A 19,592-nucleotide genomic window follows, 5' to 3' on the forward strand; every position below is an offset into this window, starting at 1 on the left:
CCAGGGTCCAGCTCTGAGGCAACAGCACAAGAGGGACGTGGAGCTGCTGGAGCGAGGCCAGAGGAGGCCACGAGGATGATCAGGGCTGGAGCAGCTCTGCTCTGGAGCCAGGCTGAGAGAGCTGGGCTGGGTCAGCCTGGAGAAGAGAAGGCTCCTGAAGGGGAGACCTTAGAGCAGCTCCAGTGCCTAAAGGGGCTGCAGGAAACCTGGACAGCGGCTTTGGACAAGGGCCTGTAGGGACAGGCCAAGGGGAATGGCTTTAACCTGCCAGAGGGGAGACTGAGATGAGCTCTTAGGCAGAAGCTCTTCCCTGTGAGGGTGCTGAGGCGCTGGCCCAGGGTGCCCAGAGAAGCTGTGGCTGCCCCATCCCTGGCAGTGTTCAAGGCCAGGTTGGACACAGGGGCTTGGAGCAAGCTGCTCCAGTGGAAGGTGTCCCTGCCCGTGGCACGGGTTGGAGCTGGATGGGCTTTAAGGTCCCTTCCAACACAAACCAGGCTGTGGTTCATTCCATGATTCTGTGTCCATGAAGCACCAGGACCACTGGTGTTCTCCCAATTGCTCTGGATGATTAGAGGGACCTCCAAGCCTGTGCCAGGCAGTTACAGCAGCTCAAGGGGCACCACTCCTGCCCAGCAGAAAGCACCAACCCAGGAAGCCTTCACAGATACCTGGGTCCAAGAGAGCAGCTTCCTCCCAGGGTCACGGGCTGCAGCAAGGGAAGAAACCTCTGTCTGTGGGCCCCAGGGACCTGAGGTGCTGCTCCAGCCCTGTGAAGGCTCCTCCACGGGGTGGGGGGGAATTTAATGATGTTTTTTGCTCAGGGAAGTGGAGCTCAGCTGGAAGTGAAGCCATTGCAGCAAACAACACGTCCATGGCTACATCTGAGCTGCTGGCATGGCACAGGAGCCGCAGGGCATTACGCTGCTGCTTCCAAACACCTCCTGCCAGAGGGCCCAGCTGGGCTCTCTTTATTCCTGCCATCTCCAGCCCTTCCTCACTCATCAGCTGAGCAAGGCTGAGCCCATCTGGCCCTGCCCCAGCAGGAGGGGGACACATGGTTTGGAGGGGACAACAGGAGGTTGTCTCTGATGGCCTCATCTCTGGGCACAAGCAAAGCTGCTGCTCCTCAAGCTCTGTCCATCAGAGCTGCTGCCGCACAGGCACAGGCCAGTGGGTTGAGGAGAGAGCCCCAAGCTGCTCATCTGGCCAATGCTGGCCTTGCTTGGCCTGTCCCCCTGCTCTCACAGATGGTCCATGACCACTTGGCTCTGAAGCAGCTCTCCAGGCACTCAGATGGGGCTGAGTGGACCTCACCAGTGCAGGAATGAGCATGGACCATGGCAACTGTGTGCACAGACCCATCAGTGACTATGCAAGTGGAGAGAGCAAGGAGCCAGGGTGAAGCTGCCCAAGCTGCACAGGGGGCAGAGGCATGAAGAGGGTGAGGAAGGGGCTGAACACCCACCTGAGCTCCACCAGTGATGGGGATGGTGCAGGTCAGCAGGTTCCCAATGACATTCTCCAGGGACACGCTCAGTCCATCCACATAGATGGTGTAGATCAAGCCCAGGCTGTTCTGGAGAGGGAAGCACAGCACACTTGAGTAGCACAGCACCACGCAGCATGGATCCCAGAGGGGAGAGACCTCAGGGATCATCTGCTCCACCCTTTCAGGCAAAGCATCATCTAAACCGGATGTCCGAACACCCTGTCCAGCCCAATCTTAACAGTGTCCAACGCTGGGGAGCCACCACTTCCCCAGGGAGATCATTCCAATGGCTGGTGGTCCTCAGTGGGAACAATTTTTCTCATATCTAGTCAGAACTGGGACATGGGACTCCTTGTACAATGGGAGTCTTCATCATCTTTGTAGCCACCCTCAAACAGTGGGACATGGAGGTGAGGTCTCCTCAGAGACTTCTTTTCTCCAGGCTGAACATTCCCAGTTTTCAGCCTTTCCTCACATCCTGCCCAGCCCTCTGGTATTCAAACCTCAACTGGAAGCAGTTCTTCCCTGTGAGGGTGCTGAGGCGCTGGCACAGGGTGCCCAGAGAAGCTGTGGCTGCCCCATCCCTGGCAGTGTTCAAGGCCAGGTTGGACACAGGAGCTTGGAGCAAGCTGCTCTAGTGGAAGGTGTCCCTGCCTGTGGCAGGGGTTGGAGCTGGATGAGCTTTAAGATCCATCCCAACACAAACCATTCCACGGCTCTGTGACGCTGGACAACCTGCTCCAACCAACCCTGCTCAAGCAGGGGTTGGACCAGGGACCTCCAGAGGTGCCTCCAGCCTCGGCTGTGTGGGTTTTTAGGGCTGCAAGTCTGCAAAGCCCAGCTTTTGTGCTCTTTGCTGTAGCTGCAGCCAGAGCTGGGCGTGATTTTTTACCCCTGTCAGTTATTAATGCCCTGAGCACTGCGCGTCCCACGGGAACAGCCTGTGCTCCATTCACAGAGCCGGTGTGAACAAGATGTGCAGGAACAGGGCAGAGCCCAGCACTGGGATCCCACAGCAGGAGGGGAAAGCAGGGAGACACCTTGGCCTGGAGCACGCTGCCCTCCTCTGAGCCACCATCAATCCTGGGTAGGCTCCTCCTCTGGAGCATGAGGCAGGCAGTGTGATGGGTCTGGGGAGGTGACCACCCCCTGTCCAGCCATGCAGCTGACACAACACAGAGAGCCCAGCCTGCTCGCGTCCTCACACCCCTTCCCCAAGCACAGAAAGCAGCAGGGCTGGGGAACATTCCCATGGCAAGGAGCGATGTTCCCACAGGAACAGGCTGCTAGTTATGCTGCTTCTGCTCACAAACCAGGTCAAGGACACTAGCTGCCTGGTGTGGCCAAGTCCTTGGGTTGATGTTCAGGTTCAGCTGTTGGACCAGGATGCAAGGAGCAGGTTGGAAACAGGCTGCTCTCTCATAGGCGCTGTGCCAGGGTGCTCCACCACCTCCTGCTCCGGCAGCGACTACATGGCTCCAGGTTGCTCCTAGAGCCAGAAACCCTTCACCACCATTGCTCTCCTCTCCACACTCATCAAAGACTCTGCTCCCTCTCCCAAGAGCCCTTCAGACTTACCCTGAACACCTCCGCATGGTCCAGCCGTGACACCAGCACCAAGCTTTTGGGAGCAAAGAGCTGCGCAGGTTGAACAGGAGATGACGGCTCTTCCTCCTCCTCCCTGTCACCATTCCTGGGGTGGCTCTGAGGCTACAAGACAAGGCCCAGGGTGAGGAAAAAGAGCTCCTCCCTCTCCCAGGATCTAACACCAGGGCCTGGGTTCCCCTGGCACAGGCAAAGCCAAAGCCAGAGGCTGCCTCCGTCCTTTCCCGCCCGCAGTACCTGGGCGCTCTCGATGGGCTCCCAGAAGGTGAAGCAGGCGCAGTAGTGCCGCTCCGAGTTGATGTCCGTCAGCACGGCCACAAAGAAGGTCGGGGGGTTCCTCTCCGTGAAGAGCTGCCAACCACTGGGCTGGCAGAACTGCAAGAGAGGGCAGGGGCTGCGTCAGGAGGAGGTCAAACAATGGGATCCTGACCCTCTGCTCTGTCCTACGAGACCCCACGTGCAGCACTGGGTGCAGTGCTGGTGTCCTCAACATGAGAAGGACATGGAGCTGTTGGAGCAAGTCCAAAGGAGGCCACAAGGACAATCAGGGGCTGAAGCACCTCTTGTATGTGGACAGGCTGAGAACACTGGGGCTGTTCAGCCTGGAGAAGCTGTGTCGGGACCTCAGAGCAGCTTCCAGGGTCTGAAGGGGGCTACAAGGATGCTGGAGAGGGACTCTTCATTAGGGACTGTAACGATAGGACAAGGGGTGATAGGTTCAAACTGAAACAGGGGAAGTTCAGGTTGGAGATAATGAAGCTCTTCCCTGTGAGGGTGCTGAGGCGCTGGCACAGGGTGCCCAGAGAAGCTGTGGCTGCCCCATCCCTGGCAGTGTTCAAGGGCAGGTTGGACACAGGGGCTTGGAGCAAGCTGCTCTAGTGGAAGGGGTCCCTGCCCGTGGCAGGGGTTGGAGCTGGAGGAGCTTTAAGGTCCCTTCCAACCCAAACCATTCCATCATTCCATGCCCCCCTGGCCGAGATGGGCACCCCCCCACACCCTGCAGCCATCACAAAGCCTCAGGAGCTCCCAGCACAGGGCAGTGATGGCCTGGGCTCCGCTCTCCCCTGCAGCCATCGAGGTGCTGGTGGCCACACCCAGACACTGGAATAGCTCTGGGAATGATGGAAGATGACCTGCACGCAGCCAGGGCTGTGTCCCAGCCCCATGTCTGTTCCGAGAGGTGGCACTGCTCCCTTGGGACCAGCACCTGGAAAACACCTGCACCAGCTCCACAGTTCAGGCAGCTCCGCACACAGCTCTGCCCATCCCTGGGACTTTCCACACACCAGGGCCAGGGGGGTAATTCCAGCATCAGCCCAGGACTCCCTGGGGGGGGTTCGAGGTCTCAAGGGGTTTTTCCTCTATTTCCTCAGCATTTGGCTGCTGAGGAGCTGTGGAAAATTCCCGGCACTGGGGGAGTCACCAAGAGTGGGACAGCGCCGGGACAGGGTCAGGACAGTGCTGAGACAGAGCTGGGACAGCGCCGCTCCTTCTGGCTGGATGTGCCCTCAGAACTCGGGAGACCTGAGCAGGGCTGAGGATGGGAATAAGGTGGCAACGAGGCCAGAAAGGGCTGACAGGAGCTGAAGGAATCACTGCAGAAGCCTAAACCATTGTGAATCACGGAACCCCAGACTGATCAGGGTTGGAAGGGAGCTTAAAGCTCCTCCAGCTCCAACCCCTGCCACGGGCAGGGACCCCTTCCACTGGAGCAGCTTGCTCCAACCTGGCCTTAAACACTGCCAGGGATGGGGCAGCCACAGCTTCTCTGGGCACCCTGTGCCAACGCCTCACAAAATCCCACCAGTTTTAGCAGGATTCCCTCTCCCCATCCTGCTCACCCGCTCAGCACCACCACAGGCACCATGACCACCACCCCTGGGGGCTGTCATCACCCCATGGCCTGGTTCCTGCTCTCCCAGTGTTCCTGCACCCGCCCTGGGCTCGGGGCTGCCAATGGAGCCAGCTCTGCCTGGAGGGGAGGACACTGCACCGGGACACATTCACATCCTGTGTCTGTCTCCAGAGCAACTTCCACCCATTGCAATGGGACAGCTCTGTTTGGAGCTGCTGTCAGAGCAACGTCAGGGCAAGAACTCCTGGGTCAAGCTCCCTCCACGCACCAGAGAACCTTCTCCCCTGCCAAAAGGGACACAGCACTGGCTGCACCGTAATGTTGTGGTTATGGTACCAAACCCCACGGTGGGCTCCATCTGGCTCTGGGGAGCTGCTCTGTCCCATCCCTACATCCCGCTCCCCCAGCCCCCTTACAATGCTGTGGAAGCCTCAGAGCCCCCCAGGCTCCCAACAGGACAGGGCTCCAATTGTTTAAATTCCAGGGATGTTTTGGCTGGACAGTTTGACCCTTGGGGTGAGGGGAGCAGCTTCCCTCTTGCTTGGGACAGTTCCCAAGTGCCCTGCAGATAACTGGGAAACACAGATCAGAACTCGAATACAGAGTCTGCCTCGGGACGGAACAGTACAGAAAGTCCAAGATTGTGATGGAATTATGGTAACAGGATGAGGAGATGATGAGGGTGATGATCCCGGTGCCTGCAGTGGGAACTGCCAAAGCCAAGAGCCCAGGACAGGGCACAGGAATAAGGATGGGGATCAGAGCCATGCTCTGGGGGCTGATCCCAAAGGCTCCACTCACATGGAAGTTCTCCAGCACCAGCACAAAGATGGAGATGACCACCAAGTCTGGATGAGGGAACGAGATGGGGGGGGGCAGCCGAAACTGGCTCCCAAGGGCAAGGGCCTCCCCTCAGTGAGGCCCAGGGGAAGCACAGGGACCTGGAGTGGAAAGCGGGCAGGTCACCCTTCACTACACCATGGAATCATGGAATCCCAGGGTTGGACTGGGTTGGAAGGGACCAAAAAGCTCATCCAGTGCCACCAGTGCCACTAGCCCAAAGAGGAGACCAGTTTGCAAGGCAAAGCACGTGGGAGAGGCTTAACTGTGGCAGAGCTATGCTATCTGTGATGAGGCTGTTCATACTGATACTGCATCCATTCAGCTGCTCTAGGATGTTCTGGATGTTCCAGCATCCCAGACAGCTGATCCCAGAGCAGGATGGGGAGCACAGCAGCCATGACAGAGCCAGCCCCACGCAGGGCATGCAGCATCCTATGCACGGCTCAGCACACTGGATCTGTGGTTTTCCAGAGCTGGCACTGTGTCAGGGGGCAGGAGGGACCCCAGTGTGGTGGGTGCCCTGCTCAGACCCTGCAGTGCCCACTGAGGTGGGTGCACACAGTGCCACGAGTCCCTCGCCCCACGCACTGGTCATGCTTCCCGGTGTCCCGATCCCAAGGGATGACACATCACCAGCTGTGATGGATGGCACTCACCAGTTCGATGCCCTGGGGAAAGGGGTTGTCCTCCCAGTCCTTCTCCGGGAAGCGCTGCAGTATCTGTCCCTGCCCATCCCTGCTCCCTGCAGAGACAAGAGCTGGGTTAGAGCGCAGGTTCCGAGTCCGCTTCAGCCCCCAGCAGCGCAGGTTCCCAATAGCTTCAGCGCCTGGGAGCAGCACCGGGATGCTCCAGCACTGTGCCAGCCCTCCATGGACATGGGGAGCACAGAAGAGACCCCAGTCCCTCCACAAAACCACTGCACAGCCCCTGCCACAGGGAAAAGCAGCAATTTCCATAGATGTCAGAGCAAACAGCAAAAAACCTCATCATCTAATGGTGTGCAACAGGCAAGGCACAAGTGCAGCACATCTCTGGTCAAGTTCACGTTACAGTTCCCTTCCTTGGGTCACTAACACAAGATCAGACACACAGATCGTACATGCAGCCCTGTGGAGAAGGACTTGGAGTGTTGGTCCATGAGAAGCTCCCCATGACCCGGCTTCAGTGTGCGCTTGAGCCCAGAACCGTCCCCCGTGTGCTGGGCTGCACCCCCAGAACGTGAGCAGCAGCTCAGGGAGGGGATCCTGCCCCTCTGCTGCATGAAGGGGAGACCTTAGAGCAGCTCCAGTGCCTAAAGGGGCTTCAGGAAACCTAGAGAGGGGCTTTGGACAAGGGCCTGTAGGGACAGGACAAGGGAAATAGCATTAAACAGTGATTTCACCTCTGCACTCTACACCAGCCACGTGTAATGCACTGCTTCAGTGGATGATGCTGGAGATGGGGACTTGGAAACCCTGAGGAGCACTTTGCTCCTACCCCTGGCTGGGCACAGCTGCAGATAGCACACGGAAAGGAGGATGCTCCATCCCCATGCAGAATTGCTGTGTGGTTACTGCACTCACAGCATCATCCCAGGGAATGACAGCAATGCCGGCTTGATTTGGGAGCTGGGTTTGGCTCCGGGACTGCTGTTGGGGCCAGGTAGCAGGAGGAGCCTCCCCAAAGGACGTGCACCACAAAGGACTATTTTGAGCACCCGACCTGTCTCCACCACCCCTCTCACCACAGCTGCATTTAGCTGAACAAGGCATCAGAAACACCACTAACAGTCTGGGGACCAGAATGGAAAGGTCAGGGGAGGAAACAGCATAAGTGTCACGTTGACCAGATGTCCCCGTGCTCAGACACCTCCTCACACACAGACAGGTCCTGGCATTAACAGCAGCACCATCGGCTTGTCTCCGGCTTCCCAGGTGGGAAGCTCCCTCTGAACACAGGTCAGGACTGCAGCTCTCCGATGGCCTGGTGAGTGCTGTCAGCCCCATGCCCTCCACAAGAGCTCACTCCAGCAGCACAAGTGCAATGTGTGTTCACTCACGATGTCTTGGTCATGAGGGAAGTAGATACAGGATCATGGAATGATGGAATGGTTTGTGTTGAAAAGGAGCTTAAAGCTCCTCCGGCTCCAACCCGTGCCATGGGCAGGGACACCTTCCACTGGAGCAGCTTGCTCCAAGCCCCTGTGTCCAACCTGGCCTTGAACACTGCCAGGGATGGGGCAGCCACAGCTTCTCTGGGCACCCTGTGCCAGCGCCTCAGCACCCTCACAGGGAAGAGCTTCTGCCCTCATCATCCTCAATGCAAACCGAATAATCCCTTCGGGAGCTGGTTAGAACAAGGGGAATCTCTATCCTCTGGGTATTCCCAAATCCAAGGGCTGCCGCGATATTTAGCAACCTGTGGGTACATCCTGATGATCAAGGCCAGGTTGGATGCGGCTTGGAGCAACCTGCTCTAGTGAAAGGTGTCCCTGCCTGTGGCAGGAGGTTGGGAATTGATGAGCTTTAAGGCCCCTTCCAACACAAACCGTTCCATGATTCCATGATGCTCCCAGCTGTCCATCCCAAGCTGCCTCATTGATACACTGTCCAGCCAAGCTCCACTGCCTCCCTCAGCTCCTCCTCACCCTGCCAGTTCCTCTCCTCCTGCTTCCCAGCATTCCCACTGCAGCATCCCAGCCCCTCACCAGCTTGTCCCATTGGCAATTCCCTTCCCGAAGGCCCAGCCCCAGCGACCCTCCCACTGCTCCAGGCAGGATTCCCAGGCACACACGTGTCCCTCCGCTCCCCTCTTCCTTCCTGCTGCTCCTGCACTGCGGAGCGACCGCGGCACAGGCTGACCCCAGGCAGCAGTGACGGCCCCAGCAGCACCGGGATATATTTGGAAGCTGAGGAGATGTTATCAGGAGACAGGAAATTCTGAATAAGCCAGAAGTTAAACACTCGGTGACACAACACAAGAGCTGAGCGGGGCACTGGGGCAGCGGGAATGCCGGGAATACTCACCGGGAACAGCCGGGTCCCAGTTCGGAGGGGTCATGGACAAGGGAGAAGCTCCCCATCACTGCCCTCATATTTCTGTCTCTGAACTGGTGCCCAGAGAAGCTGTGGCTGCCCCATCCCTGGCAGTGTTCAAGGCCAGGCTGAACACAGGGGCTTGGAGCAAGCTGCTCTGGTGGAAGGTGTCCCTGCCCATGGCAGGGGTGGGAACTGGAGGAGCTTTAAGGTCCCTTCAATCCAAACTATTCCATGTTCTATGACAACTCACCCACCACCTCACAGGGAAACAGGCCAATGAGGAACCCAACCATGCAGCAGCTCCTCCAGCCTCTGTGGGAGCTGGACTTTCTCCATGGCTCCTGCTGTGGTGTCACAGTGAGGGGAGATGCAGAAGGGAGTTTTCCTGAGGTTTTCAGGGAAAAGGTCTTGTTTGGAGCAAGCCCTTCTCCATCACTCACCTCCAAAGCCTCCGCTCACGGGTTGCTGAGAGCACAGGACCGTGTTTCACCTTGGTACAACCAGTCCAGGCAGTCCCAGGGGCTCAGACCTTCTGCAGGCTCAGACGTGGCTCCCACACCCCCAGACCTCAAACATTCCATGGGATACAGCACAGGAAGCACAGAGCTCACAGCTCTCAAAGCCAGGATGGACAGGACTTGAGCAAGCTGCTCTAGTGGAAAGTGTTCCTGCCAGTGACGGGGGGTTGGAGCTGGAGGGACTTTAAGGACCCTTCAACCCAACCCATTCTAGAATGCCATGATTCTGTTCTAAGTGCTCAGCCCATGAGGAAGAGCTGCTTCAGCATTCCCCCTCTCCCAGAACACAGCCGGGGTGTTTCCCTCTGCCAGGACAGAGTAGGGGTCATTGCAAGCCCCGAGCTGTTTCACCAGCTGCCCCAGTACAGGGAGATGGAAGCTCTGAGGTGTCGTTGGAGGCTTCCAGGAGCTGCTCGAGGTCTCGGAGCCAAGATCCATTCAGGAGTTGTGTCGTTGTAAATCACAAACCACTGCGTGCTCCCGAGCACTGACCATAGCTGCAGCAGTGGCTCCCTGCAGAGCAGCACCAACCATAGGGCACCAAGCCATGAAACACACGAGGCCCTGAAGCTGCTGCCAAGCGCTCTCACTGCTGGGCTCTGCGGTGAGTGATGCAAGGAACCCAAACCGTGCCGAGAGCCTCTTCCCTGCGCTGCATACCATTCCCAGCCCAGCGAGCAGGTCAGTGCTGGAACAAGCAGGGATCCACGTCACCCTCACAGCTCACCTCCAGCCCCGCTTGGGCAACGGCCCCGCAACAGGTAGGAGCTGTTGCATCAACCAGAGCTATGGCACAACCAACCTGGCAGCAGGTCCTGGAGCAACACAGCGCCCATCAGGGCAAGGAGCTGGCTCCTGGCAGAGACACAGCGGCCGAGCAGGGCACAGGGAACAGGGCACGGTGCTGGGGGGAGAACAAGGGCTCTCCAGAGACACCCCATGCATGGGAAGAGCAGGAAGAGATGGGGAGGAAGGGTGGGGAGGTACTGGCACAGGGTGCCCAGAGAGGCTGTGGCTGCCCCATCCCTGGCAGTGTTCAAGGCCAGGTTGGACACAGGGGCTTGGAGCACCCTGCTCTAGTGGAAGGTGTCCCTGCCCATGACAGGAGCTTTAAGGTCCTTTCAACGCAAAGCTCCTGGACCCTCCCTAGGTGTTAGACCTCACATCCAGGCTGCTGTGTTCATCCCACTGCTCTCAAAGCTTCCTACAACAAGACTCATCAAACTGCCCTGATGAGAAAGGCAGGACCACCATGTACACTGCTGCTACCTGGAGTCAGCACACACAGGAGGGGGATGTTGTAGCCCATGGAAATCAGCTCCTCCTTCCAGGGGAGCAGGGAAAAGTTTTGGGTGATTTATAACAACAGAGAGGGAGAATAAGGCAGAAATGGGGATTCAGACAGAGCCCAACCCTATCCCTGAGACTCACGTCCTTCCCCGTCCCACCAACTCCAGCGCACCGGCGGGCGCAGCGGCCCTGGACAACAGAGGAGTGTCTGCAGGGGGACAATGACAGCTCTGTTCCTCCTTATGTCCCTCTGAAAGCAGCACAAAGAGTGGCCTTTCTATGGAGGAGAACAAAAGGGCTGTGTGTGGGGCCAGGCTGCCCCCCCGCCCCGGCCTCTGCGCAGCCCATCCCTGAGCCCACCCCAGCCCAGAGTGAGCAGCAGCTCAGGGAGGGTCCTCCAGCCCCCCTGCAGTCCTGATCCAGCTCTGGGGCAGCAGCACAAGAGGGACGTGGAGCTGTTGGAGTGAGTGCAGAGGAAGCCAAGAAGATGCTGCGAGGGCTGGAGCAGCTCTGCTCTGGAGCCAGGCTGGGAGAGCTGGGCTGGGGCAGCCTGAAGAAGAGAAGGCTCCTGAAGGGGAGACCTTAGAGCAGCTCCAGTGCCTAAAGGGGCTGCAGGAAACCTGGAGAGGGGCTTTGGACAAGGGCCTGTAGGGACAGGCCAAGGCAGCAGATCTGAACCTGGCACAGGACATGCAGTCGGATGCTGCAGGGCCGGAGCAGGACAGAGACACCCTGGGATCTTACAAAGGTCTTTTTCACAGAATCATGGAATGGCTTGGATTGGAAAGGACCAGTCCCAACCCCCTGCCCCAGGCAGGGACACCTTCCACTAGATCAGAGATTGAAGGCAAAAGTCTCTCCTATGAGGCACAGTTGCACCCAAACATGACTCCTGTCCCGCATGCATGTAAGAACAGAATTCAGGGGAAGATGACCTCAGTGTGTGTTTAGTGATGGCTGGGAGACGTCTGAGGACGTGGCTGCTCTCTGTAAACACAGGACGATAGTGATCAGAGGGACACACACTTGGGATGGACTCAAGGCAGAAGCGGGTGGTGAAGGAAATTGTCAACATGTGACTCCCATCAAAACCGATCAGCTCATGGCTGGGAAAGCTCCTTCCAGCAATGGAACATCTCCCAGAGGCAGGCAAAAGCCTCCACTCTGGGATCCCTCACTCCCATCCCTGAGCAGATCCTCCACGAATGCAGCTGCCAGCGGGACCAGCTCATGTTTTCCCAGCACAGCACCTCACTGACTCCCGGGGGTGCCTCTGGATGAGCCTCTTAGGGTGAGGTGTTTACAGAAGAGCTAAAATTAAAGCTCCTGGAGAAGTGGATGGTGGTGTTCTTCACCTGCTATTTTCACACCATCCCTTCCCCAGGCCTTGCTCCCATCCCTGAGCTGTCATTACCCTCCTTAAAACTGCTCTTATTTGCCCTCAAATTGAGGCTGAGAAGTGCTAGTGAGATCCCATGGTGAGATCCCATCCCTCTGGCCAGTGGGTATGTGGCCCCGGGCAGTAGGTGACCAGACCTCCTCAGCAGCACCTCACTGCAGGCAGCAGCAGGACCTGTGAGCTGCAAACCCAACAGGGTTGGACTCACTGCGGGGCAAGGGCTTGGGGCTGGAAAACACCAGGAGCCCCCAGGGACCTACAGGGATGCAGAGCCGGTTCCTCTCTCACTCCCCTGGACCCCCAAGAAGAGGTCCACTTGGATCTCCCAATGAGGTGGAAGCTGCTGTGCTTCCCAAGCACGATGCTTTCAGGATGACCCTCAGCTGCCTTGCTGCATGTCCAGGGCAAACGGCTGAACGGGTCAGGAGGGATCAGAGAGTCATGGAATGGTTTTTGTGGAAGGGACCTTAAAGCTTATTCAGCTCCAACCCCTGCCACGGGCAGGGACACCTTCCACTGGAGCAGCTTGCTCCAAGCCCCTGTGTCCAACCTGGCCTTGAACACTGCCAGGGATGGGGCAGCCACAGCTTCTCTGGGCACCCTGGGCCAGCGCCTCAGCACCCTCACAGGGAAGAGCTTCTGCCTAAGAGCTCATCTCAGTCTCCTCTCTGGCAGGTTCAAGCCATTCCCCTTGGCCTGTCCCTGCAGGAATCCCCTCCCGGACCAGCTGCTCACGCTCTGGGGGTGCAGCCCAGGATGAGGTCGGTTTCCGGGGATCCAGATGGTTCTGCTCAGCAGAACCTCCCATTCAGCCTGGAAGAACCCATCCAGGGCAGGAACTGCAGGGAGAGGTTTACTCCTGTCTATGGAGCCATCCCCAGAGCCAGAGCCCAGGCTGGGCTTGGGCCAAGCTCTGCTGTCCTGGCACGGCCGCAGGAGCCGTGTTTATCTTTAGAAAAACAAGAGGAAGTCATTAAATGAAAACCTCCTCCTGCTTCCAAGAGCTGCTCCCGGGAAGCACCGCCCGGCCCGGAGGGCAGGCAGGGGCAGAAGCAGGAACTGGGGCAAGCAGGAGCAGGGGCAGTAGCTGGGGCAGGGGCAGGGATGAGGGTTCACAGCTCCTGCCCTTGCTCTGCCATGGCCATGCTGGGAACCTGCTCCCTGCCAGCGCCCAATGGCCCTTCCCAAACCCCTCCCATCATAAATACCTGGGGCCTGACACAGCATCGGAGCCACAGCCACCCAGAGCATCATATGCACCATGCCATGGAGAGCTCCGGATGCTCCAGCCCGCACTGGGGCTGCATCCCTTTGGATCAGCCTCCAAACACCAGCCCCAAATCCCGACAGCACAGGAACTGCATCAGACTGAGCTGCAGCACCGTGAGTTGTGATGCAGCAGCAGCAGGCACTCAGATGGAGAAGGTGAGATGTGACCAGGAGGTTCATCCCAACACGGAGTCACAAGGAGGGATGCAGAACTATGGATGCTGCTGGGAGCAGCATCCTCCACCCAACTGGAAACGTTCACTTGAGTTTGGGGTTTGCTATCTCTTGAGCAAGGGGCAGGCTCCAAGGAGCATGTCTTTCATGCTCAAGGTCTGTGCTCCACCTGAAGCATGGTGGTGATGGCCTCACAGCATGAGGCACGGGGTGACCAGACACAGATTCACACTCCTGGAGACACCACAAGGCTCTTCCTTGCTCCAGCCCCACTGAAAATAGCTCCTCCTGGTCAGATTTGCAACTGAATCCCCAAATCTCCAACTGAAATCCATTGTTTTAGTGTAAGTTTCTGGAGAATCCAGTTTGCCACAAAGCAGAACAAAACTCTATCGAGGCTGCAGAGGGAATCTCCCCACAACGGGAACTCCCCAACCCCAAGTGTCTGCAAATGTTGCTTGGGAAGGTCCCAGAGCAGCAGCAAAGCATCAAACCTCACCCAGGGACCTGCAGAGGACTTGTGGTCCTCAACTGCCTCACTCTGGCACTCTCCATCCACTGTGCCCTTACTGAGGTGCCAACAGTGGTCCCCAAGTGCTGCAAAGAATTAGACCACCTCACACAGGACACCTACAAATTCAGACTCACACAGTCCTGGTTCTCAAGTGTCCCACAGCTGTCACTGGAAGACTGCACAAGTGCTACTTCTATAACAGAGCATCCTCAGATGGGCTCAGGGGGACCTGATGGCTCCCTACAACTGCCTGACAGGAGGATGGAGCCAGGAGGGGCTGGGCTCTGCTCCCAAGGAACAAGGGATGGGACAAGAGGAACCGGCCTCAAGCTGCACCAGGGCAGGTTTAGATGCAGCTGAGGAACAATTCCTGCCCCAGAGGGTGCTCAGGCATTGGAACAGGCTGCCCAGGGCAGGGCTGGAGCCACCGTCCCTTCAAGTGTTCACACACTGTGGAGACGAGGCCTCAGTGCCATGGGTCAGTGGTGGCCTTGGCAGTGCTGGGAACCATTGGACTGGATGAGCTTAAAGGGCTTTTCCAGCCTGGTGGGTTCCATGATTCCACGATTCCATGATTCCGTCTCCTCCCAGCTGGAGGGGGCCGGTGCCTCTATCAGACCAGGCTCAAGCCAGGAGTCAATAACACTGAGCACACCAGAGCTGGGCCAGTCTGGGGCTGTGAGGTACCGGGCACCGGGAGCAGCTGAGGGACAGGGCAGGGCAGTTCCATGCTGTAATGGCTACGTCCAGAGCAGAACTGCTGATGTTTGACAGATACAAACCTCATGATTCATGTTAAGGAAATTAAAAAGGACGTGGAGCTGTTGGAGTGAGGCCAGAGGAGGCCATGGAGATGCTGTGAGGGCTGGAGCAGCTCTGCTCTGGAGCCAGGCTGAGAGAGCTGGGCTGGGGCAGCCTGGAGAAGGGAAGGCTCCTGAAGGGGAGACCTGAGAGCAGCTCCAGTGCCTGAAGGGGCTCCAGGAAACCTGGAGAGGGGCTTGGGACAAGGGCCTGTAGGGACAGGCCAAGGGGAATGGCTTTAACCTGCCAGAGGGGAGACTGAGATGAGCTCTTAGGCAGACATATACAAATATGCTCAGGAAGAACGTGTAACTTCAGTCCTTCACCTCCACAGCAACACACTGTGCATGAAGACCCATGATGTGCCAGAGGATTCCCTGAGGAGCTGCACTGACGCCAGGACACAGCCAGGCCTCATCCTGCACCAGCAGCACCCCAAGATGCTCCCAGCTCCCAGCTCATCCAGGCCAGGCTCAGGGCTCGGGACATGCCCATCCGCAACCTCACAGCCCCAGTGTGTTCCCACAGCACAAACCACCCTGGAGAGCTGGATGGGAGGGGATGGTGGTGAGAACCGCAGCTGGTGCAGCAGGAATGCTGCCCATAACCCCTGGGGAGAGACCCGGCTCCCATTGGGAGCACTGGAGAGCCAAGTGTCTTGGTGCAGGGATGGAGCTGGTTTATCCTGCTCCCATTTCATCCCACATCCCTCACTCTGGGCCAGGAGGAGGCTCCCACCATCAGCACAGTGACAATGCCGGTGTCCCCATGGCACGGAGCACATGGCACCGCTCACACACGCATGGCGGGCACGTGGCGAGGGCTATAAGCAGCGCTGGGAGGAACCGGATCTATTTTTACCCACTGCCACATTCCAGCAGCTGCCCTGGGAACCGGCACTGGCCCCACTGCCCCCAGGCCTGTAATTACAGAGTGAGGGCACTAAAAACAGCACGAGGAGCCCCATGGCCCTGCCACAGCCCTGCCACGCACGGGACATCAGGGAGCATGGAGAGAGGCGCAGACACCTTGAGTGGTGTGAGCATCCCAGCATTAGGGGTGCTGACAGGAGGATGGAGCCAGGAGGGGCTGGGCTCTGCTCCCAAGGAACAAGGGACGGGACAAGAGGAAACGGCCTCAAATCTGCACCAGGGCAGGTTTAGATGCAGCTGAGGAACAATTCCTGCCCCAAAGGGTGCTCAGGCATTGGAACAGGCTGCCCAGGGCAGGGCTGCAGTCACCATCCCTTCAAGTGTTCACACACCGTGGAGACGAGGCCTCAGTGCCATGGGTTAGGGGTGGCCTTGGCAGTGCTGGGAAGGGTTGGACTGGATGAGCTTAAAGGGCTTTTCCAATCTGGTTGGTTCCACAATTCTAAGTGTGGAAATAGGAGGAAATGTTCTCTCAAATACATTACTAACCCTGCAGGGAAGCTCTGCTGTTATCGCACTCACTCTGTTGGCCCAATGTGTGCCCAAATGTTGCTGATTAGCCATCGGTCATGGCACAAGCTAACATCAGCAGGCAGAGCTCCACAGGGCACTGGAAGGGCTCTTCCAGAGACCACCATGCTCAGCCCAACCATCAGCATTCCATCCACCCTGGAGCCACAGTGCAAAGCGGCCTTACAGGGGTGATCACTCCATCAGGTCTAATGTCCAAACAGAAGGACCCAAGTAAGGAGATGACTCAGCCGAGACGATCCCTCCAGCAGCCATCACCCCTCCAAGCCAGCCACAGCCTCCCAGCGGCATCCTCACTGTGCCTGGAGGGGAGCAGCACCTTATCCTGGGTTACTGGTGCGTGTTTAGAGCACTGGGGAGTCATGGGCTGTGTTGGCTGCGGCTGGGAAGCCAGTGGACGCAGTGCCAGGCTCCAGCTGCAGCACCAGCACCAGTGGAGGTCACTCACAGGACTTAAACAGGGGAAGTTCAGGTTAGATCTAAGGCAGTTGTTCTTCTCTGTGAGGGTGCTGAGGCGCTGGCACAGGGTGCCCAGAGAAGCTGTGGCTGCCCCATCCCTGGCAGTGTTCAAGGCCAGGTTGGACACAGGGGCTTGGAGCAAACTGCTCCAGTGGAAGGTGTCCCTTTGATGAGCTTTAAGGTCCCTTTAACCCGAACCAGTCTGGATTGTGTGATTCTAAGAAGGGGGGTAACTCTCCTGGAGGGGGGGGGCAGATGGAGGGTTAAGGAGAAGCGAAGCAGCTCGGTTCCTGCAGGAACCTCTCCATATGAGCCCTGCAGCCAGCCCAGAGCAGGAAGCGGCTGATGCTGAACAGAACTGAGAACGCCCCCGTTACAGACTGCTCTGGGATGGAGAACCAACACCCACCCTCGAGCTTCAGCTTCTGCACCCACAGTTCCTCACTGGACCGGGCTTTCTGCTGTGGGTACAGCACTCACAGGGCTCCTGTCCCACAGACCCACGGCAGCCCTAGCCCCAGAGCTGACACAGGGCCCCCAGGAAAGGAACCACCTCCTGCCCGGTGCTTAGGATCAACCAGGTTGGAAATCACCTTCAAGATCATCAAGTCCAGCCGTTCCCCAGCACTTAAAAGCAAGCTGCTCTACTGGAAGGTGTCCCTGCCCATGGCAGGGAGCTGGAGGAGCTTTAAGGTCCTTTCCAACCCAACCCATTCCATGACTCTATGATTCACATACACATGTAATCCATGTTCCAGGAGCTGCCTGAAGGCAACGGCTGGGCTATGAGTGTACTCCAGCTCTGGAGGATGCACAGGGGGGTCATGAGCAGGCAGCACACAGGGATGCTCCTCCTGGAGCACCCGCTGCTCCTCCAGACCCTCTTCATGCCCCGTCACTGCAATCACCATCAGCTAAGTGCAGTGGTTGTGGCTATAAAAGGAAAAAAAGGGGATGTGCTGCCCATCAAACCCAGCTTCCTGTGGGGCACCTCCAGCCCTCAACAACGCACTTTGTCTTCACAGTGACAAGAGCCAACAGCACCAGGAGCAGAACTTCAGCCAGCAGAGCACTGAGATGGGCAAGGAGCAGTGTGTGAGCTCAGCAGGGCCCAACAGCGGGTACAGGAGCAGGAGGAGGTACAGGAGCAGGTACAGGCTCCTCTCCATGGCCAGCACTCAGGGAACCTGCTCTTGTGGCCTCCCCAAGTACCTTCCCACTTCCTGATACTTCATCACCACACCCAGGATTGGTGAGGTCCATAAATCTCTAACCCAAAGGAACCAGGAGCTGGTTTATAGAGACACTCCAGCAAGGTGGTGGCACTGCTGCTCAAAAGCTGTTGTTTGATAGCACAAGGGAAGGAGCTGCTCTGATTGACACAAGTTCCTGGGGAGATTTCAGTTGACCCAAGAGGAAAATCATTCCCAATGAGAACCACCAGGCATTGGAATAATGTCCCCAGGGAAGTGCTGACTCTCCAGCATTGGATACTGTTAAGATTGGGTGGGACAGAGTGCTGGGACATCTACTCTAGGTCATGCTGTGACTGCAAAGGTTGGAGCAGATGATCTCTGAGGTCCCTCCCAACCTGGGATTCATAATTCTGTGATGGACATTCACATTCTGGTAAGAAAGGATCCCCCCTGGCAGGTTAAAACCATTCCCCTTGGCCTGTCCCTACAGGACCTTTTTCAAAGCCCCTATCCAGCTTTCCCGCCTGTCCCTTTCTTGCGAACACGATGACTCCGTGGTGGCACCAGGCCAGGGGGGATAACCATGGGCTGTCACCAGGCTCAGGCTGCAATGAGACAGCTCTGCCAGTGTTGCTCTCCAGAGGCTCAGTGGCTGCAGGTCTGGTGCTGGGTGCAGTCACGGGATGAGTATTCCATGGAAGCTCAAGGCTTTGGTTTCTGAATCATCAGCTGTGGGATGCAGCAGGACACGTGCGGCAAGTCGGGGCTGTTCAGTCTCTGAGCAGCCAAGAGGATGAATCCCTGCACGCCACACGAGGAGGAACGATGCTGCCTGACTCCAACCAGGAGCATCAGCTACAGCCTTCACCAGAACAGGAGCTGTTTCCTTCCATGGCTCATGGGTACATTAAGTGTTTGTGAGTCCACATCCAGGGGAAGGTGAGAAGTTCTCTGTTGCCCAGAGAAGCTGTGGCTGCCCCATCCCTGGCAGTGTTCAAGGCCAGGTTGGACACAGGGGCTTGGAGCAAGCTGCTCCAGTGGAAGGGGTCCCTGCCCATGGCAGGGGTTGGGACTGGATGAGCTTTGAGGTCCCTTCCAACCCAAACTAGTCTGGAGTTCCATGATTCCAGTGAGGCGGCAGCACCTCACCAGGCCTTCCCAACATCACCACAGGTTTTCTCATCCACATTAAGACCTAACACATCACTAGAGGTAATGTTTGACCTCTTTGCCTCACTGATAACCCAGAGGAGTTGCTCCTGCAGGTAACTGCTGCACAGACCAGCACAAGCTTCATTTGTCTCAGTAGGAAGCTGACCTGGAGCAGGCTCTCCCTGGTACATCACACCACACCTAGTCTGACCTCTTTCCTAACCAGGTCTGCTAAGATCACATCCGTATCACCCGCAGGTTAGCTCTCCCCATTTCCTATCATCACCTTCCCAAAGGAACCCCAGTCATACCAGTCCAAATCCAAAGTGCCACCCAAGGTGCTGCTTCTCCACCAGCACCACTCACCCCACGTGTCTCGGGTGGTGCTCCTGTCTAAACCCACCCCACGACACATCCCTGGGGTCCCCCCACTGCCACCACAGCCAGCAGCATCCTCCAGCCTCAGCTGGGCAGCGCTGAACAGAGCAGACATGTCTGGAGGCGAGCGCCAGACATGGTCCCACTCTGTGCTCACCAGGCAGGGATGT

General features: G+C 57.7%; 1 protein-coding gene across 4 annotated transcripts in view; it reads right to left on the reverse strand.

Moving 5' to 3' along the window:
* The window catches only part of SBF1 (SET binding factor 1), a 60,376-nt gene that overhangs the window by 31,845 nt on the left and 8,939 nt on the right, over positions 1-19,592 (reverse strand). For all 4 annotated transcript variants that reach the window (XM_080633275.1, XM_080633274.1, XM_080633273.1 and 1 more), the window contains exons 2-5: positions 6,449-6,534; positions 3,332-3,469; positions 3,068-3,199; positions 1,466-1,576 (exon numbers count right to left, since the gene is read on the reverse strand). In XM_080633275.1, the coding sequence (XP_080489401.1) occupies positions 1,466-1,576; positions 3,068-3,199; positions 3,332-3,469; positions 6,449-6,534 (467 nt within the window). The remainder of the gene's footprint in view (positions 1-1,465; positions 1,577-3,067; positions 3,200-3,331; positions 3,470-6,448; positions 6,535-19,592) is intronic.

Source organism: Psittacula echo, assembly GCF_963264785.1.
Source record: "Psittacula echo genome assembly, chromosome: 1".
NCBI classification, from domain to species: domain Eukaryota; kingdom Metazoa; phylum Chordata; class Aves; order Psittaciformes; family Psittacidae; genus Psittacula; species Psittacula echo.